General features: G+C 48.3%; 3 protein-coding genes across 3 annotated transcripts in view; 2 read left to right on the top strand and 1 right to left on the bottom strand.

Annotated features, from left to right (window-relative positions):
• Positions 1-25,266, bottom strand: part of LOC143955908 (uncharacterized) — an 865,587-nt gene that overhangs the window by 397,512 nt on the left and 442,809 nt on the right. The window lies entirely within an intron of this gene.
• The window catches only part of LOC143955575 (uncharacterized), a 150,014-nt gene that overhangs the window by 78,168 nt on the left and 46,580 nt on the right, over positions 1-25,266 (top strand). Inside the window, exon 2 of the mRNA XM_077465657.1 lies at positions 11,147-11,176. The gene's annotated coding sequence lies outside the window, so the exon portion shown is untranslated. The remainder of the gene's footprint in view (positions 1-11,146; positions 11,177-25,266) is intronic.
• The window catches only part of LOC143955354 (uncharacterized), a 60,742-nt gene that overhangs the window by 11,660 nt on the left and 23,816 nt on the right, over positions 1-25,266 (top strand). Inside the window, 1 exon segment of the mRNA XM_077465419.1 lies at positions 12,188-14,565. Coding sequence (XP_077321545.1) covers positions 12,188-14,565 — 2,378 coding nt within the window.

Below are 25,266 nucleotides of genomic sequence, written 5' to 3'. Positions count from 1 at the left end.
GGGAGCACTACACATCTATAAGGATATACAGTATATACACACACAGCACAAGGCCGTGTTCACACTACAAGACGTTTCCCGGGGGCTGCAGTTCCTCTGATCTCCACAAGGTGGTGATCTTCTCACTTATACCCAGACAGGAAGTCTCTATGGAAGACAGGAAGTGATGTCAGGGACAGGCAGGAAGCTCCTTGTGATACGAGGTAGAGGTGACGTGGCTGAAATTGGCAGCAGAGGAGGTAATAAGATCTTATTTTCTATTCTTTATCCCCCGTCATGTCCGTCCTCTTCCTCCATAGTCACTGTGACGTCTTTTATCTCCAGCAGATGATGATACACACATATATATATAATTATACAGGATTTGTATTGTGCCAACAGTTTGCACAACATGAGGGCAGACAGTACAGATACAATACAATATAATACAGGAGGAATCAGAGGGCCCTGATCCTTAGAGCTTACAATCTAAGAGGGAGGGTCAAGTGATTCAAAAGGCAATAACTATGGGGGATGGGCTGATGGAGAAAATAAAAGTCCAGTTAGGTGGGGGAGGGATAGGCTTCTCTGAAGAAAAAAGTTTTCAGGGTTCGGCTAAAATTGGACAGAGTTAGAGATCATCGGACGGATTGGGGTAGGGACCTCCATAGGATGGGAGAAGCTCTGGAAAAGTCCTGGAGATGAGCATTAGAGGAGGTGACATGGGAGGTAGAGAGCAGAAGGTCTTGGGAGGAACGAAGAGAACAATTAGGTTGGTATTGTGAGACGAGGTTAGAGATGTAGCTGGGGACCGAGTTGGGGATAACTTTGGTGATTTTGTTCCTATATAGAATTTTGTTGGGTGAGTGGAAGCCAGTGGAGGGATTGGCAGAGAGGGGTGGAGGACACTGAATGGAGGCCAGTGGAGGGATTGGCAGAGAGGGGTGGAGGACACTGAATGGAGGCCAGTGGAGGGATTGGCAGAGAGGGGTGGAGGACACTGAATGGAGACTAGTGATGGGATTGGTAGAGAGGGGTGGAGGACACTGAATGGAGGCCAGTGGAGGGATTGGCAGAGAGGGGTGGAGGACACTGAATGGAGGCCAGTGGAGGGATTGGTAGAGAGGGGTGGAGGACACTGAATGGAGGCCAGTGGAGGGATTAGGAGAGAGGGGTGGAGGACACTGAATGGAGACCAGTGGAGGGATTGGTAGAGAGGGGTGGAGGACACTGAATGGAGGCCAGTGGAGGGATTGGCAGAGAGGGGTGGAGGACACTGAATGGAGGCCAGTGGAGGGATTGGTAGAGAGGGGTGGAGGACACTGAATGGAGGTCAGTGGAGGGATTGGCAGAGAGGGGTGGAGGACACTGAATGGAGGCCAGTGGAGGGATTGGTAGAGAGGGGTGGAGGACACTGAATGGAGGTCAGTGGAGGGATTGGTAGAGAGGGGTGGAGGACACTGAATGGAGACCAGGGGAGGGATTGGTAGAGAGGGGTGGAGGACACTGAATGGAAGCCAGTGGAGGGATTGGTAGAGAGGGGTGGAGGACACTGAATGGAGGCCAGTGGAGGGATTGGTAGAGAGGGGTGGAGGACACTGAATGGAGGCCAGTGGAGGGATTGGCAGAGAGGGATGGAGGACACTGAATGGAGGCCAGTGGAGGGATTGGCAGAGAGGGGTGGAGGACACTGAATGGAGGCCAGTGGAGTGATTGGTAGAGAGGGGTGGAGGACACTGAATGGAGGCCAGTGGAGGGATTGGTAGAGAGGGATGGAGGACACTGAATGGAGGCCAGTGGAGGGATTGGTAGAGAGGGGTGGAGGACACTGAATGGAGGCCAGTGGAGTGATTGGTAGAGAGGGGTGGAGGGCACTGAATGGAGACCAGTGGAGGGATTGGCAGAGAGGGGTGGAGGACACTGAATGGAGGCCAGTGGAGGGATTGGGAGAGGGGTGGAGGACACTGAATGGAGATCAGTGGAGGGATTGGTAGAGAGGGGTGGAGGACACTGAATGGAGGCCAGTGGAGGGATTGGGAGAGGGGTGGAGGACACTGAATGAAGGTCAGTGGAGGGATTGGCAGAGAGGGGTGGAGGACACTGAATGGAGACCAGTGGAGGGATTGGCAGAGAGGGGTGGAGGACACTGAATGAAGGTCAGTGGAGGGATTGGCAGAGAGGGGTGGAGGACCCTAATGGAAACCAGTGGAGGGATTGGCAGAGAGGGGTGGAGACCAGTGGTGGTATTGGCAGAGAGGGGCGGAGGACACTGAATGGAGGCCAGTGGAGGGATTGGGAGAGAGGGGTGGAGGACACTGAATGGAGGCCAGTGGAGGGATTGGGAGAGGGGTGGAGGACACTGAATGAAGGTCAGTGGAGGGATTGGCAGAGAGGGGTGGAGGACCCTAATGGAAACCAGTGGAGGGATTGGCAGAGAGGGGTGGAGACCAGTGGTGGTATTGGCAGAGAGGGGCGGAGGACACTGAATGGAGGCCAGTGGAGGGATTGGGAGAGAGGGGTGGAGGACACTGAATGGAGGCCAGTGGAGGGATTGGGAGAGAGGGGTGGAGGACACTGAATGGAGGCCAGTGGAGGGATTGGCAGAGAGGGGTGGAGACCAGTGGAGGGATTGGTAGAGAGGGGAGGAGGACACTGAATGGAGGCCAGTGGAGTGATTGGTAGAGAGGGGTGGAGGACACTGAATGGAGACCAGTGGAGGGATTGGTAGAGATGGGATGAGGACACTGAATGGAGGCCAGTGGAGGGATTGGAGAAGAGGGGTAGTAGACATTGAACGGTTGGTAAGGTGGATTAACCTGGCAGCAGCATTCATTATGTACTTAAGGGGGGGGGGGCTATGTAAAGGTAATCCAATGAGGAGGGAGTTGCAGTAGTCGAGGCCAGAGGTGACCAGGGAATGGGTTAGCAGCTTTGTGGTGTCATTGGTTAGGAAGGGGTGTATTTTGGAGATGTTGCGAAGGTTGAGGTGGCAAGCTTCGGACAGTGATTGGATGCGGGGCCGGAGATTTCAGAGTCCAGGATTACACCTAGCACCCTGGCATGGGGAGACGGGTTGATGGTTGCCCCATCGATCTTGACAGATAAGTCGGGGGAAGGGGCACGTGGGGGAGGAAATATTATGAGCTCAGCTTTGGATAGATTGAGTTGGAGGAAGTGGTGTGACATCCAGACTGATATGTCTGTCAGTAAATTAGTGATGCGGTGAGGAGACTGATGGAGTTGAGGGGTAGAGAGATAGATTTGGGTGTAATAAGTGTAGAAATGGTATGGAAGCCATGGAGGGTATCAGCTGACCCAGGGAGGAGGTGTAGAGGAGAATAGGAGAGGTCCAAGAACAGATCCTTGGGGGACCCCGACAGAGAAAGGAAGAGGAGAGGAGGAAGTAGACTTGTAAGTGACTCTGAAGGTGCGGTGAGATGGGTGTGATGAGAACCAATGAAGAGTACAGTCACAGAGACCAAAGGAGTGGAGTTTTTTTGGGGGGGAGGAGGGGGTGGTCCACTGTGTGAAAGGCAGCAGAGAGGTCCAGGAGTCGGAATACAGAATAGTGTCCATTGGATCTAGCCGTTAGTAGATGAATTGTGAGTTTTAGGAGAAGAGTTTCTGTGGAGAGTGAAATCCAGATTGAAGGGGATGTAAAGGGTTATTCTCAGTGAGATGGTCCCTCAGTCGGTTGTAGACCAGACGTTCAAGCGGTTTGGAGGAAAAGGGGAGCAAGGAGATTGGGCGTAGGTTGTTAGGAATTGTGGGGTCCAGTAAGGGCTTTTTAAGTATGGGGGTGGCTAGTGAATGTTTAAGAGACAATGTGACGGCCTGGCACCCCAACTGGGTGCCTTCTGCCCTTTTGAACCTTCAAGCAGACCAGTAGCTAATACAAGCCCTTTGCCCCAAGCATCATACGCAGACAAGATGTTGAGGTAAAACCAAAGGAATAACTGTTTATTGAAACCCAGACACGTGCTTTATGCCCCAGGAGGACATTCCTCTCTTGGGGGGTATTAGCATAGATAAGAGGTACAACCAGTAAAAACATGACAATGCAACCTTTAAACCAGGGGTGCCCAAACTTTTGAGGAACAAGGGCCACTTTAGCGACTTGTTAACGGGTCGCGGGCCACAATGAGCGAAGTGGGCAGATGACAGGTCCGTTGCAGAGCAGACACGGACACAGGCCGCTCTCCTCTATGAGCTCTCCGAACCACCCAGACAGAAGGGGACGGATCCTAGTCCCACTTCCACAGTTCTATCCTCCCCTGAAGGACCAGAAGCAACTGGCCAGTCTGAGTCATTCAGGCTCTCAGGCATAGTAGCTACTTCCAATACTTCAACCTCTGCATACGTCACCAAGGACGATTTGGCTTCAGCTTTAGCTGCTTTGGAAGGAAAAATAGCTGATATGTTTGCGTCTTTCTCCCAGTCCGGGAAAAAAACGCGATAGGTCCCCTTCTTCCTTCTCCTGACCTTCCAGTGTTGGAACAGGAATGGGCTGATGATGTTGACATTCCATTGGGTGACTGGTAAGAAGGGTAGGCAGATGACTCCTCCTCTGAGGATTCACTCTTCACCCTCGCAATCTCAGAAATTGCTAGTGCAATCCCTTTACGGGATTGGTCCGTTCTGGATACAAGTTGCCCCCCCCCCCCCAGCACAGGTAGTTGAGGTCTCCTTTTCTTCTTTGGGTTCCTTAAGGCCTACACAGGGTCCACATGCGTTTCCTGTACACCCATTTCTGGAGCAGCTATGTGCTGACTGGGATCACCCAGATAGACATTTTCTTCTTCCTAGAAGATTTCTCTTCTCTATCCTGGAGTTTGCCAGCAGTAGATGCTGCTATTGCTGCTGTGAATAAGAGTCTAAATTGTCCAGTAGACAATGTCCAGACCGATAAGAAACTGGAATCCTTGCTCAAAGCCTCGTTTGCTGTAGCAGGTGCAGCAGCACAGCCTGCAGTTGCAGCGATAGGCATTTGTCAATCCCTAGAAGACCAGCTTAACCACTTCCCGACCAGCGCACGACGATGTACGTCGACAGAATTGCACGGGCAGGCATATTGGCGTACATGTACGTCCAATCTTCAATGCCGCCCTGCCATCGGGAGCACGCCGGCGGCGGCGCGCTCCCACGCTGGTCGGGACCCCCGTGAGTCCGGTCGCGGGACCCGTGGACTCGATCGCCGCGGGCATACCCGCGATCGTCTCACGGGACGGCTGAATGGAGGAAATGCCGTGTAAACAACATTTCTCCATTCTGCCTAGCAACTAGTGACGCCGATCTCTGCTCCATGTGATTGGAGCAGAGATCAGTGTTCACTAAATGAAAGCCCAACCCCCCCACAGTTAGTAACACACCCGCTAGGAACACTTAACACCTACACTGCCACCCACTGGTTAACCCCTTCACTGCCAGTGTCATTTACACAGGAATCACTGCATTTATATAGCAGTGATTGCTGTATAAATGACAATGGTCCCAAAATTGTGTCAAAAATGTGCGATGTGTCCGCCATAATGTCGCAGTCACAATAAAAATCGCTGATCGTCGCCATTACTAGTAAAAAATTTTTTTATAAAAATGCTATAAAACTATCCCTATTTTGTAAACGCTATAACTTTTGCGCAAACCAATCAATAATCGCTTATTGCGATTTTTTTTTTACCAAAAATATGTAGAAGAATACGTATCGGCCTAAACTGAGGGAAAAAAATGTTTTTTTATATATTTTTGGGGGATATCTATTATAACAAAAAGTAAAAAATAATGCGTTTTTTTTTCAAAATTGTCGCTCTATTTTTGTTTATGGCGCAAAAAATAAAAACCGCAGGGGCGATCAGATACCACCAAAAGAAAGCTCTATTTGTGGGGAAAAAAGGACGTCAATTTTGTTTGGGAGCCGCGTCGCACGACCACGCAATTGTCAGTTAAAGCGACGCAGTGCCGAATCGCAAAAAAGTGGTCTGGTCTTTGACCAGCAAAATGGTCCGGGGCTGAAAGTGGTTAAGCAAGTTATTAAAAGTGTCCCTGCTCAAGAGGAAGTGGCCTGTGAGTTAGCTCGGCTACCTAGGGCCTTATGTTTTGCGGTTGACGCGCTTAAAGATTCTATTCTTCAGGTGTCACGCCTTCCTCTCTTCTCAGTGGATATGCATAGAATTCTCTGGTTGAGGCATTGGTTATCTAAATTGCCATGCAAAAAGCTTTTGCCATGTTTTCCCTTTCATGGGGAACGGTTGTTTGGGGATGATTTGGATAAATATATCCAGAAAATTTTAGGTGGTAAGGGCCTCCACCGTCAGGTGCGGCAGGTAAGCCACAAGGCCAGAAGAAGCCATTCCCAAGTCCCAAGGCCTCCTTATGAAGGGGCGCCCCCGCTCGCTTGAGTGGGGGGAAGGCTTCGGCAGTTTTCAGAGGCTTGGAGGAAGAGATTCGAGACAGATGGGTCATCTCCACTGTATCTCTAGGGTACAAACTAGAGTTTCGAAAGTTTCCACCTTTTTGTTTTCTAAGGTCGAATGTTCCCAAAGACCCAGTGAAAAGAGGCACTAGACCAATTGATGTTTTAGGGTGTAATTATAGAGATTCCCTCAGAAGAGCAGGGCATGGGGTTCTATTCAAATCTATTCATGGTGCCAAAACCGAATGGAGATGTCAGCCCCATTCTAGATCTCAAAGATTTAAATAAGTTCCTAACCGTCCGCTCTTTTCTCATGAAGTCAATCTGGTCAGTCATATCCACCCTGCGGGGAGGATAATTTATGGCATCAATAAATATCAAAGACGCATATCTGCATGTGCCAATTTTTCCCGCTCACCAGAAGTTTCTGTGTTTTTTGGTAGAACAGCGCCACTTTTAGTTCATGGCCTTGCCCTTCGGGTTAGCCACCGTGCCCCGAGTGTTCACAAAAGTGCTGGCCCCAGTACTAACAAGACTAAGGGGCCAGGGTATAGCAATAATGGCATACCTAGACGACCATCTGCTGATAGATCAGTTGGTTGCACGGCTAGACTAGAGTGTGTTCAACACGGCCGAATACTTCGATCACCTGGGTTGGATTCTCAATCTAGAGAAATCAGCTTTACGGCCAGTAAGAAGGCTGGAGTATTTGGGTACTGCCCCCCTTATGTGAATGATATACTACCCTCAGTGGCATTGCTTTAGGACATCCCACATAGTAATTACTATGGCTGCTCTGTGTCCCGTGATGTACGATAAAGAAAATAGGATTTTTTATAACGGCTTACCTGTAAAATCCATTTCTAGGAGTACATCAGGGGACAGAGAGGTCCCTCCCCTCTTGTTGGGATATATATATATATACATATATCCCAACAAGAGGGGAGGGACCTCTCTGTCCCCTGATGTACTCCTAGAAATGGATTTTACAGGTAAGCCGTTATAAAAATCCTATTTTCTTTATCGTACAACATGGGACACAGAGCAGCCATAGTAATTACTATGTGGGATGTCCCAAAGCAATGCCACTGAGGGTCGTACATCATTCACATAAGGGGGGGCAGTACAGTGCTTTGCTACAAAACCTGAGGTACTTCCTGTATGGGAGGGGTTATATAGTGGGGGACTTCCTGTCTTGGGTTGCCAGTGTCCATTCACCTATAGGTGGTGTATAACCCACATAGTAATTACTATGGCTGCTCTGTGTCCTGTGATGTACTCCAAGAAGAGAATTTTTACAGGTAAGTTGTTATAAAAATCCTATTTTTACTGCATAATATAAGCCATTATTTAACTCTTAGTGAATTGACCCCTAATGCCGCGTACACATGACCAGACTTTCCTGCAGGTTAGGTCCGATCGTGTGTGGGCTAGTCCGATCGTTTTTCGGGAAATAGAAATAGAACATGTTTCAAATCTATCCGCCGGACTAAAAATCGGGAAAACCGTTCGTCTGTGTGCTGGTCCGACGGAGCAAATATGACGCAAGGGCAGCTTTTGGCTACTGGCTATTGAACTTCGCTTGTTTAGTCCTGTTTACGTCATCACGTTCAAAACGAACGGACTTTCGAATGGACTTAGTCCTTTCGTGTGTGTGTGTGTGGTCAAGTCGAAAGTCTGTCGGGAAGACCGTCGGACCTAGTCTGCCGGAAAGTCCGGTCGTGTGTACGCGGCATTAGTCTTACGCCACAGACTTCTGGAGTCATCTGTTTGCCAAGATTGTAGTGAGGGGGGGGGGGGGGGGGGCGAGCTCATCCAAGGCGGAGGACAGGGATCTATTGTAGATAGAAGTGGTTAGGTTGGGGCAGGACAGGGGGGAGATTTTGTCATAGAGGTGGTCAGTAGCAGAGAAGGGTTAAGGTGGGTTAGGTGGCAAAGGTTTATACAGGTAACTGTTAGATGGCTGTGAGGAAGAGGAGGTGGAAGACAAGGAGAGAGTGAAATGAAAAAGGTGGTGATCAGAGAGAGGAAAAGGATTGTTGGAGAGATTCCATGGAGTGCATAGGTAGGAGAATACAAGGTCAAGGGTGTTGCCATCAGAGTGAGTAGAAGCGTACATCCATTGTGTATCCATTGTGTATCCATTGTGTATCCATTGTGTATCCATTGCTTCAGGTCAAAGGAGGAGGTTAGACTGAAAAGTTTAGAAGTAGCGGGAGTATTAGTATTAACAGGGATGTTGAAGTCATTGAGAATGATTGTGGGGATCTCAGAAGAGACAAAGTAGGGTAGCCAGGCACAGAAGTCATCAAGAAAGGTTGATACCGGTCCAGGCCGATAGCACAGCATTTCTTAAAGAAACTGGAGAAAATAGACAAATACAATGTGCCTCAAATGAGGAGAGTGACAGAGAGGGAGGTGGGTGAAGTAAGATGCTATGTGGGGCTAGAAGGATTCCCACTCCACCTCCCTTCTGCCCACTGGGTCTGGGGGAGTGAGTCCAGAGAAGGCCATCATGGGAGAGGGAAGCAGGAGAAGCAGTGTCGGATTCATGAAGTCAGGTTTCAGTAACAGCAAGTAGTTAGTGATAGACATGTGCAAAAGGAAAAAATGTGTTTAGTTTCGTTTCGTTTTAATTCATTAATTTCGTTTGTTATATTCGTTAACTTCCTTAAATTCGTTTTCGGATTTCGTTTAGTTTTCTACCGAATTCGAAAAATCGGCCACATTCGAAAATATTTCAACGAAATTCGAAAATATTTCTACCGGATTCGAAATGATTTCAACCACATTCGAAAATATTTTGTGACCCGAATTTAGGGCCATGTATCTCGGGGTCACTTGGTGCTAGACACTTCAAATTTGGATATGTTGTAGTGCTAGTACTATTGTGTTTGTATACCAAATTTGGGGTTTCTAGCTATAAGTGACCCCGAGATATGTGGCCCCAAAATCGGGTCGCAAAATGTTATTAGTTAATAGAGCAGAGAATGACATTTTGCGACCCGATTTTGGGGCCACATATCTCGGGGTCACTTATAGATAGAAACCCCAAATTTGGTATGCAACCACAATAATACCAGCACTACAACATATCCAAATTTGAAGTGTCTAGCACCAAGTGACCCCGAGATACATGGCCCTAAAGTTGGGTCACAAAATATTTTCGAATGCGGTTGAAATAATGTGGAATCATGTTGAAATAATTTCGAATGCGGTTGAAATAATGTCGAATTCATTCGAATTCTTTCGTTATATTTCTTTCGTATTATTCGTTGTAATTTGTTATTTTTTTTATTCGGACATTCGGATGCATCCGAATGTCCGAAAGATGCAAAGATCGTCAGAATTTCGATTCGTTACGAAACGAATTGCACAAGCCTAGTTAGTGATAAAGAGGTCATGGACAGAAGTGAGTTTGTTACAGACAAAGCAGGCGTTCCAAAGGGTGCAAGAGAAGAGGAGGCCGGCTTTGGGAAGAAGAGGGATAGAAACTAAATTGGATTGCAGTTGCTGCCAGAAGGCATGGGGGGATGGGAGATTTGGGCACAGTTAAATGATGGAGGTCCAGGGTTTGGGGTTTAATCTCCAGAGGTTAGGAGAAGCAGAAGGGTGGGGGAGGTAATATGGGAGTGTGATTTATATGAAGGGACATGCCTCAGAGTCCTGGAGGTTTTATTGGGTTTAGAATTATCAGGAGTTGGTGATGCAGGAATAGGGAGAGGGCAGAAGTGAGGGGGATATATACAGGCTGTGGGGTGGAGAAGAGGGGGAGGGAAAGAGGATAAGGAGAGAGGAGACAACTGTCGGAAGGATTGGTAGAAAGCACATGTTATAGAGAGGAAGGAGAGCTGAGAGGGGAATATGATGTGTCCTGGCAAAGCCCAAAGACAACGTTCATCTTTCAGTTTAGGAGAGGAGGGACGCACCCGGGAGAAATCATTCTGTGTACAGAAACCTCACACAGCACCTCCCACAGCTCCTCCTCCCAATGTCCCTCCAATCAGATTTAGACAATCTTATGACATCACACTGACCTCACAGCTCCTCCTCCTAATATCGCTCTATCCGCCTCTTTTTTCTGATGCTCTTAGGATGTGGGCCGACCCCTGACCTCCTCACTTTCAAAGTAGGGCTGTTGGACCTCCATTGTATGTAATATCAGAAACCTCAACATGAAGTGGGGTTTAAATAAAGAGACCTGACCAGTGAGGTGAGGAGGATTCTGGGAATGTCATTTGATTTTACTATTTGTCTTCAGATCTAGAGTTTTCCTCCTGTGAAGTCTGGAGATCACATGACCATCACATTGCCTCCACCTCCCTCCCTGATAGAATAGAGAAATACAAAGAAGATTCTAGAAGTCACCAGAGAGATCATCGAGCTGCTGACAGGAGAGGTGAGCGGAGCCGGGAAGGACGTCATGATGGCCAATCAGCCGCCCCTCACATCACCGGGTAAGAGGAGACTTTATTGTAAAGGAGAGAGCAGTACGGAGGCTCCACCCATCCCCCATCATCTGATAAACACATAGAAACAATGTATTCAGTCAGTGTGTGTGTTTCCTACAGATGGATCCAGTAATGGGAACCCACCAGAGAGATGTCCCCGTCCTCTGTATTCCCGGGATTCCACACAGGAAGGTCACACCATCCCCCACCATCATCAGGTAGATGAGGAACAATCACTGATAGTATCATTAGGATCTGTACATTATCTGCATTGTTACCATTGGTGTCATTTTTATTATATATTCAGAGTGGAAACCTGAGAGATCCTAAAGTTGAGGTTAAAGAAGAGATAAAAGAGGAGGATGAGGAGTATGGAGTGATGGAGAAGATTTCAGAAGGACACAAGGATATGATGGAGCCACCAAATACCAGGAACCCACCAGAGAGATGTCCCCGTCCTCTGTATTCCACACAGGAAGATCACACCATCCCCCACTATTGCAAGGTTGGTGGGATGGAGAATATAAAACACAGACTCATGGAGAGGATGTTTGGATTTCTTATATGATGTCACAATAATAAATCTTCTATCTTACAGATGATATTTTTTCTCTCATTTTCTTGGTTTAGAGTGGAGATCCAATGGATATAGAATTTGAGGTGAAATCAGAAGAAGAAGAGAGGTATGTGAGGGATGATCAGCAGTCTATGGAGGAGGATGGAATAACGGGGACATTTATAGAGGAGGACACTCCTACAGAGATCAGCACAGGTGGGTCATTAACACTAAATCCATTCCTCCACCCATACTGCTCACTGATTGGTCCAGAGTAGGGCGGGGGTTGGGTGATATCAGCCTGTAATCCCCTGGTCACTTTCCTGAGCTGTGTTCCCCGTCCTGTATTCCTGGATTTCTCTCCGATAATCTTCCTTCTCTGTGCTGCCGACACAATTTATGTATCTAGACTGGATTTATGGAGATTCTGGGGATCAGCCGGCAGCAAAATGTTCATTTTCACCATAGGCGTTGCTCAGCCTAGACATCTGGGGTATGTACCTTGAGTCTCCTGCCCCATGCCCGGATCTAGTAAGATCTCTGACAGAACAATCCCCCCGGGGTTACTTGCTCTGTTATTAGCTGGCTGTGCCGGGTGGAGGGATATGTCTGTATAGTCTCAGACCCAAGTCACTGAGTGCAGTCTCAGGAGATGGGAGGAGCGGTGTGGGACCTCTGCAACTTGTCTCATGTAAACATTTCATCTTCCACTGATTACTGAACACCAATATATTAGTAGATCAGAGGACCCATTTACTAGTTACCTTGAGGGGGGAATTGTAAGATCCTCAGAGGCAAGGCTGGCTGATGTGGGCGGAGTCCTGGTTTAGGGGAACCAATCAGCTTATGTCTAGTAATAATCTTTGTATTTCTATTTTAGTAGATGGACGGGAGATGAGGAAAACCTCAGAGGATTGTCTCACTTTGTCTCCAGACTGTAAAGTAGAAGATGAGGACATCACACAGTATAGTCCAGGAGAAAACCCGACTACCTCAAATGTCCATCCGGCACCACACAGTGTAGATGGACCATCGTATTCCTCTTATCCCGAGGAACCTCAGACTGTGCGGGACGGTGCCGGACCATCGTATTCCTCTTATCCTGAGGAACCTCAGACTGTGCGGGACGGTGCCGGACCATCGTATTCCTCTTATCCTGAGGAACCTCAGACTGTGCGGGACGGGGCCGGACCATCGTATTCCTCTTATCCTGAGGAACCTCAGACTGTGCGGGACGGTGCCGGACCATCGTATTCCTCTTATCCTGAGGAACCTCAGACTGTGCGGGACGGTGCCGGACCATCGTATTCCTCTTATCCCGAGGAACCTCAGACTGTGCGGGACGGTGCCGGACCATCGTATTCCTCTTATCCTGAGGAACCTCAGACTGTGCGGGACGGTGCCGGACCATCGTATTCCTCTTATCCTGAGGAACCTCAGACTGTGCGGGACGGGGCCGGACCATCGTATTCCTCTTATCCCGAGGAACCTCAGACTGTGCGGGACGGTGCCGGACCATCGTATTCCTCTTATCCTGAGGAACCTCAGACTGTGCGGGACGGTGCCGGACCATCGTATTCCTCTTATCCTGAGGAACCTCAGACTGTGCGGGACGGTGCCGGACCATCGTATTCCTCTTATCCTGAGGAACCTCAGACTGTGCGGGACGGTGCCGGACCATCGTATTCCTCTTATCCTGAGGAACCTCAGACTGTGCGGGACGGTGCCGGACCATCGTATTCCTCTTATCCCGAGGAACCTCAGACTGTGCGGGACGGTGCCGGACCATCGTATTCCTCTTATCCTGAGGAACCTCAGACTGTGCGGGACGGTGCCGGACCATCGTATTCCTCTTATCCCGAGGAACCTCAGACTATGCGGGACGGTGCCGGACCATCGTATTCCTCTTATCCCGAGGAACCTCAGACTGTGCGGGACGGTGCCGGACCATCGTATTCCTCTTATCCCGAGGAACCTCAGACTGTGCGGGACGGTGCCGGACCATCGTATTCCTCTTATCCCGAGGAACCTCAGACTATGCGGGACGGTGCCGGACCATCGTATTCCTCTTATCCTGAGGAACCTCAGACTGTGCGGGACGGTGCCGGACCATCGTATTCCTCTTATCCCGAGGAACCTCAGACTGTGCGGGACGGTGCCGGACCATCGTATTCCTCTTATCCCGAGGAACCTCAGACTGTGCGGGACGGTGCCGTCCTTCCAACAGAGAAGAGCTTTTCCTGTTCTGAGTGCGGGAAGTGTTTTTTACAAAAGTGCAAGCTTTCTGATCATCAGAAATTGCATACAGGGGAAAAGCCGTATTCCTGTCCTGAGTGCGGGAAATGTTTTTCACATAATACCGCTCTTTCCAGACATCAGAGAGGGCACATAGAGCTGAAGCCATATCCCTGTCCTGAGTGTGGGAAATTTTTTTCAAAGAAGAATCTTTCCAGACATCGGACAACTCACACGGGGGAAAAGCCGTATTGCTGTACCGAGTGCGGAAAATGTTTTTCAGAGAAGTGCAATCTTTCCACACATCTGAGAGTGCACACGGGGGAAAAGCCGTATTGCTGTACTGAGTGCGGGAAATGTTTTTCAGTTAAGACTGAAGTTTCCTATCATCAAAGATTGCACACGGGGGAGAAGCCGTATCCCTGTTCTGAGTGTGGGAAATGTTTTTTAAGGAAGTCCAGTCTTTCCAAACATCAGAGATCTCACACGGGGGCAAAGCCGTATTGCTGTACTGAGTGCGGGAAATGTTTTTCAGATAAGACTGAACTTTCCTATCATCAGAGATCTCACACGGGGGAAAGGACAAATCCCTGTCTTGAGTGTGGGAAATGTTTTTCAAAGAAGTCCGCTCTTTCCATACATCAGAGATCTCACACGGGGGAGAAGCCGTATTCCTGTCCTGAGTGCGGGAAATGTTTTTTACAAATGTCCCATCTTTCCAGACATCAGAGGTCTCACACGGGGGAAAAGCCGTATTGCTGTACTGAGTGCGGGAAATGTTTTTCAGATAAGATCGTACTTTCTTATCATAAGAGATCTCACACAGGGGAAAAGCTGCATACCTGTCCTGAGTGTGGGAAATGTTTTAAACATAAGTCCAATTTTTTCAAACATCAGAGATCTCACATGGAGGAGAAGCCACGTTCCTGTCCTGAGTGATAGAAATGTTCCTCGCTGAAGTCCTGTCTTCCTGTACATCAGGGGGTCCCACACAACCCTCGAGGTGTATTAGTGAGTGCGGGAAATGTCTTGTATATGAATGTTGCTGGACATGTGGGGAAGAAGCACCCCCTGATATACACCTCAGATATACTCCATGGCTGATCTTCATCATGGAAGAAACTGTTGATAAGGAGATCAGAGATCACCAAAGACATGGATGAAGTGTTGTACCGTGTCGGCCATTGATAGCAGGAGAAAAATAAAAATGGAGTCCTTACCTCTCATTGGCTGAGTACATTTTGTGGGGGAAGATTTCACAAACACTTACAGGTCTGTTTCTATAAAACCTTTGTAGAATGAATGTGTAAAGGAAATGTGTGAGTTGTGTATAGAATTGTATTGTATTTTGTATGTATTGCACACGGCACTAATAATGTTTTCATTACATGTTTTGCATTCTTTCCAGTCCTGATTAGAATTATCCTGCCTATGTTACGCCCCTTGTATTAGAATTAGCCTGCCTATGTTACGCCCCTTGTATTAGAATTAGCCTGCCTATGTTACGCCCCTTGTATTAGAATTAGCCTGCCTATGTTACGTCCCTTGTATTAGAATTAGCCTGCCTATGTTACGCCCCTTGTATTAGAATTAGCCTGCCTATGTTACGCCCCTTGTATTAGAATTATCCTGCCTATGTTACGCCCCTTGTATTAGAATTAGCCTGCCTATGTTACGCCCCTTGTATTAGAATTAGCCTGCCTATGTTACGCCCCTTGTATTAGAATTAGCCTGCCTATGTTACGCCCCTTGTATTAGAATTAGCCTGCCTATGTTACGCCCCTTGTATTAGAATTAGCCTGCCTATGTTACGCCCCTTGTATTAGAATTAGCCTGCCTATGGTACGCCCCTTGTATTAGAATTAGCCCGCCTATGTTACGCCCCTTGTATTAGAATTAGCCTGCCTATGTTACGCCCCTTGTTACCATAAAAGTACAATTGTAATATTAATGTGATAGCTACGTAATCATGTGTATAAAAAACCTTCAATTGCGTCGTAATAAAACAGAAGAGTTATTTGGGAAGATGCGGAGCGTATCTTTTGTGTCTGCTCCCTACTGCAGTAGTTATTTATTTGGAACCGCTAATCAATATGAGGATAGGAGTCGCCTATCAATAAAATTCCAGAACAAAATGTGACGCGCATCCCCCCCAGCCGTGACCGGTATTGGTCATATTTTATTTCAGTGATTTCCTATGATCATTGGCTCCATCTAGTGGCCATGATGTGTTAGTTAGGCTAAACTGTTGTTCCATATCTGTCCACGGTTTAAATTCTGTATGTCTACACCAGTCGATCACTCTGCCAAAGACGAGCTGCTTGATAATATTTGATTGCATCTGGAGCCGATACGTCACCAAAGGGCTTGGGTATCGTCATAAAGCTTCTACTAATCCTTGGTCGTTTGTTGGCCCATATAAATTTTCGTTAAAAAAAAGACTACAGATTTGGCGAAAAAAAAAAAAAAAAAAGACTGCCGGAATAGAGATTGGTAAAGCCTGGAATAAGTACAAAAATTTTGGCAAAATACTCAATTTTGATGATATTACATCGGCCGAACCACGGGTGTAGCCCATGATGCCATTTATCTTGTAAGGAACGGACTGAATTATGTAACGGTGGAAAATTTACCGTAAAAGTATTTCCTAAATTTGGTGGAATACATGTACCCAGGTATTTTAGTGCTACAGGTACCCATTTAGAGCTAAAGTTCGGTTGTATAGTGCGACGTGCCGATAAAAGGCCGATTTTAGTATAATTCATCTTTTAAATTTGATAGGGCTCCGTAACTTTGAAACTCCTTCATAAGATTTAGGCAGTGAGACGTGTGGCCTAGGCATAGAGGACTGACTTGGGGCAGACTGAAGCTGGTTGAGATCCGTTTGGTAGTGGAAAGCTCCTTGGGGATGTAGAGAAGTGTTTGTAGAGTGGGGATATGTCCGCCAGCGAAGGGCGAGGCACAGAACGATCGTCTGGGAGGGATGTGTTTGCGCTCGTGTCGCCTCTGTATGCCTGATCAACATATTTGTGGTGCCATGAGCATACACCTACAGATAATCTCTCGTCCACCGAGACAGTAGCATAGTCCGGGTATGCTTTGTTATCTGAACAGCGCAGAATAAGGATTTGCGAGCAAACGATAATAACGGGATTCTTTGAATCGATGTGGTCGGGAAAAGTGTTCGTGATCTCTGGCTTCCTGTGATACAGAGACAGGGGGCTGGAGATTGTACACACTGCCCCCGCCCAGACACGCCCATAAGACTCCCCTAGTCATTGTTTCAATCGTTGTATAAATTCATTTCTTCTGTGTTGACATTCACATCCTGTGTTGTCATGTCCTTATTTGGTCATATCCTGTGAGGTCACATCCTGTGTAGGAAGCAATTGGCTGTTGAAGGTAGGCCTTCCAGCTTGTGACTTCCTGTTTGTGTGTGAATAAAAGAAGCAGTGAACTGTTCGGTGGCAGTGATGCTGAGTAGGGATGAGCTTTCTGGTCGGGTCACAGCGCTGTCAGCAAAGAGAGACATAATTGGCTAAAGGCAGGGTGCCTTTGGCCAATTATGGCTCAGGGGGTTAAGTCCACGCCCCACACTATATAAAGCCGACTGCACGTCGGCCCTGTGTAGTGTGTTGCTGGCGTTGACCGAGAGAGTATAATTTCATTTAGATTGAGCAGGCAGGCGATTTTGAAGGCTCCGATGATGGTACCCAGGTTGAGGAAGGCAGTAACGTGAGCCCAGAGTGAGGGGGTGCCCAAGGACAATAAACTGGCAGTCATGTTCCCCCAGCTGCAGCATACTGCCAGGTTTGCTCCAATAACTAGGAGGGAGGGGATGATGAGGTCACTGACGCTACGTGGGTGCCTGATAGAAGAGAGGAGGAGGAGGCACATCTCCAATGAGGCAGGATGCCCTCCAGGGGCCAGCTTAAGGGCAGCCACCCGACTGCATCACACCGCAGAGCTCCGCATGTACAGGGTGCTGCTGACTCCCCTCCGTATTTTGAAAAGTTCTTTGGTGTTAGCCATTTTTGATACACGTGCAGCAGATCGCACCGTTGCTGTTTGCAACATATGTCTGAAGCGTATCAAGCGTGGCCAAAACAGCAGCTGCTTGGGCACCACATGCTTGACCAGACATATGTCGACCTCCCATGCAGTCCTTTGGCAACAGTACTTAAAAGACCCACACCAAAGAACAAGGCGGACCTCTCCTTGCTCCTCATCAGCTGGGATCTCTAACCCCACTATACCTTCAGTCCTCTCAGAAACCTGCCCTGAGAGGAGTGATGTTGTAGAATTAGGTGTACCTGTATGAGTATGGCAACAAGACAGAGTCAGGGGAGCTTGACATTTTTGCCACGCCAGTGGCTGCTGATCAAGGATGCATGCACTACCCTGTCACCATTTGTGGAGGCCATGAGGATGGTAAGCAGTGACAGTGCATGCATCAGTGATAATGTCCCTCTTGTCTTCCTGTTGGAGCACACATTTTGTGGAATAATGGACAGGGCACTTGAGACAAAACAGAGGGAGGAAGAGGAGAACTTCCTTACCTCTCAAGGCCCCCTTTATCCAGACAGTATTCCTGTGGGCCCACTGATCACACAGGAAGAGGAGGATGAGCATTGTGTCATCATGGAGGGGGAGCCTGGCACTCAGCATCAGCAGCAATCTTCAAGGGATCGTTTTCAGTCCCCAGAAATCCATGGACTTGTACGTGGCTGGGAGGTGGTGGCTGTGGATCATGTCATCCTTTGTGACCCAGAGGGCTCCGGATCGAATGTCTCAGCAAACCTTCGCTGCATGGCCACCCTGATCCTGCAAATCCTGTGAAAGGACCCTCGGATTTGATCCACGTTACAAGGGTAAGGTTGTGGAATTTATCCAGCCTTCACATAGGGAGCAGAGGATGAAACATCTTTGGGAGGCCTTGTAGAAAGGTTTGTGCAATGCGTTTCCAGAGCCTGGGAGGTTACAATTTCCTGGTCCTCCTGGACAACGTGTTGCTGAGGCTTCATCAGTCACAGAAGTAGCGGTGGAGAAGGTGGCCATCTGACCAATGCGTTCAGACAATTCTTTTTGTCCACAGCCTCAAGGTCTGATAGGTTCCAGCAACCATCGCCAGTGTCTGATTTACATGGTGCAGGAATACCTAGGGGCAAGATCAGATTTGGACACCTTTCCCACCGAAAATCCTCTGGGTTACTGGGTCTTGAGGATGGATCACTGGCCAAAGCTTGCACAATATGAAATTGAGCTACTGGCCTGTCCTGCATCCAGCGTTCTTTCTGAACGCACATTCAGTGCTGCTGGAGGCATTGTAACCGATCACAGAGTGTGCCTGTCCACAGACTCAGTTGATCGGCTCACCTTCATAAAAATGAATCAGTCTTGGATCACCAGCTACCAAGCACCTGATGCTGATGTAGCCGATTAATTTTTCTATGAATGTGAGATCCCTTGAAGACTGCCTATGCTGAGTGGCTATCCTGTTATGCTGAGTGACTATCCTATTCCTCCTCAATGTTCGTGTTGATAGCTTCTAAGAACATTTTTGTTTTAGGGCACCACCACCAGTGCCTAAGGCCCAATTTCTCTGCCCCTGTTTAACAGGGGCATGTAATTACAATATTTGCTCTAATATTTCACAGCAGGGCCATTCCTGCGCTCACCAAGAGTATCTGTGAGGGCTTACAGTTTCGTGGCACCACCACCACACCACCACCAAAGGCCCAATTTTTCTGACCCTGTTCAACAGGGGCATGTAATTACAATTCTTGATATAATATTTCATAGCAGGGCCCGTTCCAGCGCCCACCAAGAGAAACTGTGAGGGCTTACAGTGTTCTGGTACCACCAACACCTAAGGCCAAATTTTCCGCAGAGTGTATAGGGCAGGCCGTATAGTATATACTATTTTCAAACATCAGACTTACAAACGGAGGAAAACAACAGGAAGTGAGAGGAAATCTACCCCTAGGAAGGGAAAGTCTCTCCTGTAATGCCGTGTACACATGGCCGGACTTTTCGACCGTGTGTGGGCTTCTTTCGACCTTTGCTGTCGAAAAATTAGACGGGCTTTAGATTTAGAACATGTTTCAAATCTTTTTCCGATGGACTCGAGTCCAGTCGAAAAAGTTGTTCGTCTGTATGCTAGTCCGACAGATGAAAACCGACGCTAGGGCAGCTATTGGTTACTGGCTATGAACTTCCTTATTCTAGTCTGGTTGTACGTCATCACGGTTGAATACCTCTGACTTTGGTGTGATTGTGTGTAGACAAGTCTGATTTGACGTAACTCCATCGAAACGCCGTTGAAAAGTCTGGTCGTGGGTACACGGCATAAGAGTTAATATGGGAAAAAAGGTGTCCCCTGATGCTTTATCACCAATCCTTGTTCCCTTAATAACCCAAAATGTTCTAAATCCAATTGTCATTGGGACAGAAAGTGAAGTGAAATATTCTGAACAGGGGCACAGACAGCAAAACAAATGTTACAGAGGTGATAACCCTTCCCTATGTTATCCAAAAAGCTTAAAAATAGATTTTATGGCTGTTCGCATGTTCTGCCACGAACTGAACCGGGGGGATGGGTGTTTGGTTCATCCCTAGTCATGGATGGTATACCTAAGAAGAGATGTGAAGGAAACGGGGAATTAACCATTAGAAAGCGGGAGGGTCAATGGACACACCTTCTAAATACATTATGGCCCAATGGATTGAATTCTGATTTATATTTATTTCTTTGATTTACTTTTTATTTTTAGTGATGTATTTTTCATATATACTTTTTTTATAGATTTTTTATTATATATATATTTTTCATATATACTTTTTTTATATATATATATTTTTCATATATGGCTGGTTATATACGTTTTCACTATATGTGTTTTGTGCTTTCTTAGAGCATACCGAATGTAATAGGAAAAATGATAGCACCTGATGACCCATGATACCATATATGCCTACATGTTTTCCTTATTTGTTAACTATCCTGATTGGTATTGAATAACTGATTGATTGATTGATCCCATATGAGACAGAAGTGTATAAATAGGCTTGTAAAGATCATTATCATTGTATGTATCTTGCTCTGAAGAAGGGCTTTATCTGTATAGCTCGAAACCATCATGCATTTGACACTGAATGAAATTTGAAATTTCCGAATAAATTATAGTGCAGTAATCTCATCTTATTTTCATTTCTCTCTCTCTCTCTCTCTCTATACAGTATATATATATATATATATATATATATATATATATATATATATATACTCTACATTCAGTGTAGCGTGTACATATACAGTGCATTTGGTGGTGTACACTTGGTGGGAACCCACCAGAGAGATGCCCCTGTCCTCTGTATTCCTGGGATTCCACACAGGAAGGTCACACCATCCCTCACCATCATCAGGTAGATGACAATTATTGGTAATTATGATTTATTTAGGAGGACTGGGAGAGAGCAGTCTGGGATGGGTTCAGAACCAGAAGAGAGGACTGGGAAAGCACGCCTAAGAGGACTGGGAGAGATCAGTCTAGGATGGGTTCAGAACCAAAGAGAGGACTAGGGAGGCACACCTGAGAGGACTGGGAGAGAGCAGTCTGAGATGGGTGCAGAACTAGAAGAGAGGACTAGGGAGGCACGCCTGAGAGGACTTGGAGAGAGCAGTCTGAGATGGGTTCAGAACCAGAAGAGAGGAATAGGGAGGCACGCCTGAGAGGACTGGGAGAGAGAAGTCTGAGATGGGTTCAGAACCAGAAGAGAGGATTGGGAAGGCATGCCTGAGAGGACTGGGAGATTGCAGTCTGAGATGGGTTCAGAACTAGAAGAGATGACTGGGGAGACACGCCTGAGAGGACTGGGAGAGAGCAGTCTGAGATGGGTTCAGAACCAGAAGAAAGGACTATGGAGGCACGCCTGAGAGGACTGGGAGAGAGCAGTCTGAGATGGGTTCAGAACCAGAAGAGAGGATTGGGAAGGCACGCCTGAGAGGACTGGGAGATTGCAGTCTGAGATGGGTTCAGAACTAGAAGAGATGACTGGGGAGACACGCCTGAGAGGACTGGGAGAGAGCAGTCTGAGATGGGTGCAGAACTAGAAGAGAGGACTAGGGAGGCACGCCTGAGAGGACTGGGAGAGAGCAGTCTGAGATGGGTGCAGAACCAGAAGAGAGGACTAGGGAGGCACGCCTGAGAGGACTGGGAGAGAGCAGTCTGAGATGGGTGCAGAACCAGAAGAGAGGACTAGGGAGGCACGCCTGAGAGGACTGGGAGAGAGCAGTCTGAGATGGGTTCAGAACCAGAAGAGAGGACTAGGGAGGCAGGCCTGAGAGGACTGAGAGAGAGCAGTCTGAGATGGGTTCAGAACCAGAAGAGAAGACTAGGGAGGCACGCCTGAGAGGACTGGGAGAGAGCAGTCTGAGATGGGTTCAGAACCAGAAGAGAGGACTAGGGAGGCACGCCTGAGAGGACTGGGAGAGAGCAGTCTGAGATGAGTGCAGAACCAGAAGAGAGGATTGGGAAGGCAAGCCTGAGAGGACTGGGAGAGAGCAGTCTGAGATGGGTTCAGAACCAGAAGAGAAGACTAGGGAGGCACGCCTGAGAGGACTGGGAGAGAGCAGTCTGAGATGAGTGCAGAACCAGAAGAGAGGATTGGGAAGGCAAGCCTGAGAGGACTGGGAGAGAGCAGTCTGAGATGGGTTCAGAACCAGAAGAGAAGACTAGGGAGGCACGCCTGAGAGGACTGGGAGAGAGAAGTCTGAGATGGGTTCAGAACCAGAAGAGAGGACTAGGGAGGCACGCCTGAGAGGACTGGGAGAGAGCAGTCTGAGATGGGTGCAGAACCAGAAGAGAGGACTAGGGAGCCACGCCTGAGAGGACTGGGAGAGATCAGTCTGAGATGGGTTCAGAACCAGAAGAGAGGACTAGGGAGCCACGCCTGAGAGGACTGGGAGAGATCAATCTGAGATGGGTTCAGAACCAGAAGAGAGGACTAGGGAGGCATGCCTGAGAGGACTGGGAGAGAGAAGTCTGAGATGGGTTCAGAACCAGACTGGGGAAACATTGGCAGTGGAGAGAGGCAGCTGCAGCCATGCGGTCTGGCAGGGCCTGAAGATATGGTAATGGGCTCAGTAGCCATGTGGACAGCTAACACTAAGGACTACCATATTTTTGCTACACTAAAGGGGCCCACAGTCCCTGCCTGCAAAGGTCATTCACCTTAGGCCTGGCTGAGTCAGTGTCTAGCACTGATTTGTAAGCCAGCTGGTCCGGGAAGTGCAAGCAAGCGATGTGCTGGAGTTGAAGATTGGAGTTGTATATACTGGAGGTGTATATAGTCAGTCCCATGTATATTTTTCTGCAATCAATTTGGGCATCTCACGAGTATCCCTTCCCCATACAAGTTTATTCCCCTCAATAAAAACACAAAACAAAGTTCAAGGATTGGTTTTTCTGTCTAAAAGTGAAGGAGAACTGTGTGCCTGGCTGGGCATCCATTTTCGCCCACCTTTCTTCCAGGTCCGCTGGCTCCGGCGATGTGATTGGCTGGAGCTGTGTGACGTCACTCCCGCGCATGCGCGCAGGAGCCGCCGGTCACGGCACAGGGCTCCGGGTCGCCGTTCCTTCACTGCACATGCGCCGATGATGTCATTGGCTGCATATACAGTTAAATATCTCCTAAGCGGCGCACGTTCAGGAGATATTTACAGTCCCTGTAGGTAACCCTTATTATAGGATGACCTATAGGTACACACAATCGATGGAAGTTTACTTCCACTTTATCACCACTTCCACCTTGTCAGGGAGGTGCTGGCCGTGGCGCAGCGGCTGCCCAAATTCAGACTCAAAATGCGCATGCGCGTTCCCGCAAGTGTCATTCATGCCAGGCACACAAATGTGCGCCTGCGCCAATAACTGTCGCCCAAATGCCATATATAAGGGCAGCAGGTTCACTAGTACTTTGCTGTCTGATCTGCAGCTTGTACCCGTGTACCTGTTCCCGTGATCCTGGCTTGATTCCGGTGTTTGACCCGGCTTACTCTGACTACGTTGCTATCTATTATCCTGACCCCGGCTTGCCCTGTTGACCTTGCTTAACCTCTCTTCTGCTTGTTATCCTGACCATTCTCTGCCTGCCGCTTATGCTAATGCCCGATCCTCTGTTGCTGACCTGGCTCGTCTGATTTCGCATCCAGTTATCCGTGTAGCACCCTCTACCTTAGGTAGGTGCTAGAGGTAGAATTTTTGTGAGTGCAGGTAAATTTATTCAGGCCTAGCCCTGTTTGTTTTGATCTGCGTGGGCTGGGAGTGGTCTAGGGTAGCAGCAGGTGATTCACATGCGGCGTCATTTCTCTGTTACCTCCCCTTTGGCTACAAGAGGATTCTAGAAAAGGGGTAGGGGAGGAGGAATGGCATGGGGTGTCTCAGAGAGCCCTGATCTCCAATTAATATTGGCAGGTTACAGGCCTCCTCAATATACCCAGGGACAGCCTTGCAGGGAGGAGTTGTCAGGTGGAAGAACTGGAGATGGAGCACTAGGTTGTTGTGGCCGCTCCCCAATTTGGTGTGGGGGGGGGGTTGACCTTGGGCCTGAGATTTTGGGTGCAGGACAGAGGCTTTTCCAATAAGCGGCAAAGATCTGGACAGGAGGCAGCAGGAGAGGAATGAAAGAGGACAACAACAGCTTGGTTAGGCCCAACGCTGACACAGTCAGGCCTCAGCAACTGCCATTTGCAGGCAGGGACCGTGGGCCCCTCTGGTGTAGCAACAACAGTAGGAAAAAGTCTTTAGTGCTATGTGACCTATGGTGGACTACTTCTCCCAGTCAGTCCTCTTCAGGCCCTACCAGCCCTCCTGACTGCAGCTGGCCGTTGTTACTGCCCATGACATCGCAGTCTCTCCCATTGGCTCTACATCCATCTCAGACTGCACTCTCCCAGTCCGCTCCGGCATACCTCCCCAGCTCTCCCAACTGTGCCTGCCACTCACCAGCCTTCCTGGCTGCAACACCCTTTTTTGAAGCCAATTAGAGCCTCAGGGCTCTAATCATGTGCTTTTAAGAAAAAAAAATCCCATTGGAATCCATGCATCTGTGCAGATTAGGGGCCGGGCACATCGATTAGGGAGACGTTGCCCCTGCGCTCCTTATGGATGGACCGCCATTGCTCAGATGCTTCCTGATAATGACCAGGATTCATTGCAGGACACATGGGTTACCGCATACAGAGTCCATCAGTGGTGCATGTACACGATATAGCCGTAAGTTCCAGTAAATAAGGCTGACAGATGTCTGAGCACCAGTATTCCGAATGGGATCCCCGTGACTGATCTGGTTGTATGGGGCCGGTCTGTAAGCGGGTTCCAGTAGGAGTGGAGTGCGTGCCGTATGACGCTAGGAAGCCAGCTAGATGTGGTGGGTGTCCAATGGACAATAGACACCGTGCAATCTCACCACTCCCCGACCGCTCTGAAAGGCTCCTAGTGCCGCATGGTGGAGGTCCAAATGGAGGTCGTCTGCCAAATACACTTCGTTGGTGCCGCTCCGTGTGTGCGGTGTCTGTCCGCAGATGGAAAATGCGGAAGTGGGTGTATGCAGGGTCCGGTCTAGAGATGCATAGTTGC

Source organism: Lithobates pipiens, unplaced genomic scaffold (genome assembly GCF_037356315.1).
Source record: "Lithobates pipiens isolate NorthernLeopardFrog02 unplaced genomic scaffold, aLitPip1_a1.2 Scaffold_35, whole genome shotgun sequence".
Classification (NCBI taxonomy): domain Eukaryota; kingdom Metazoa; phylum Chordata; class Amphibia; order Anura; family Ranidae; genus Lithobates; species Lithobates pipiens.
The sequence above is the reverse complement of the archived record's forward strand: the minus strand, read 5'-3'. Positions and strand labels throughout refer to the sequence as shown.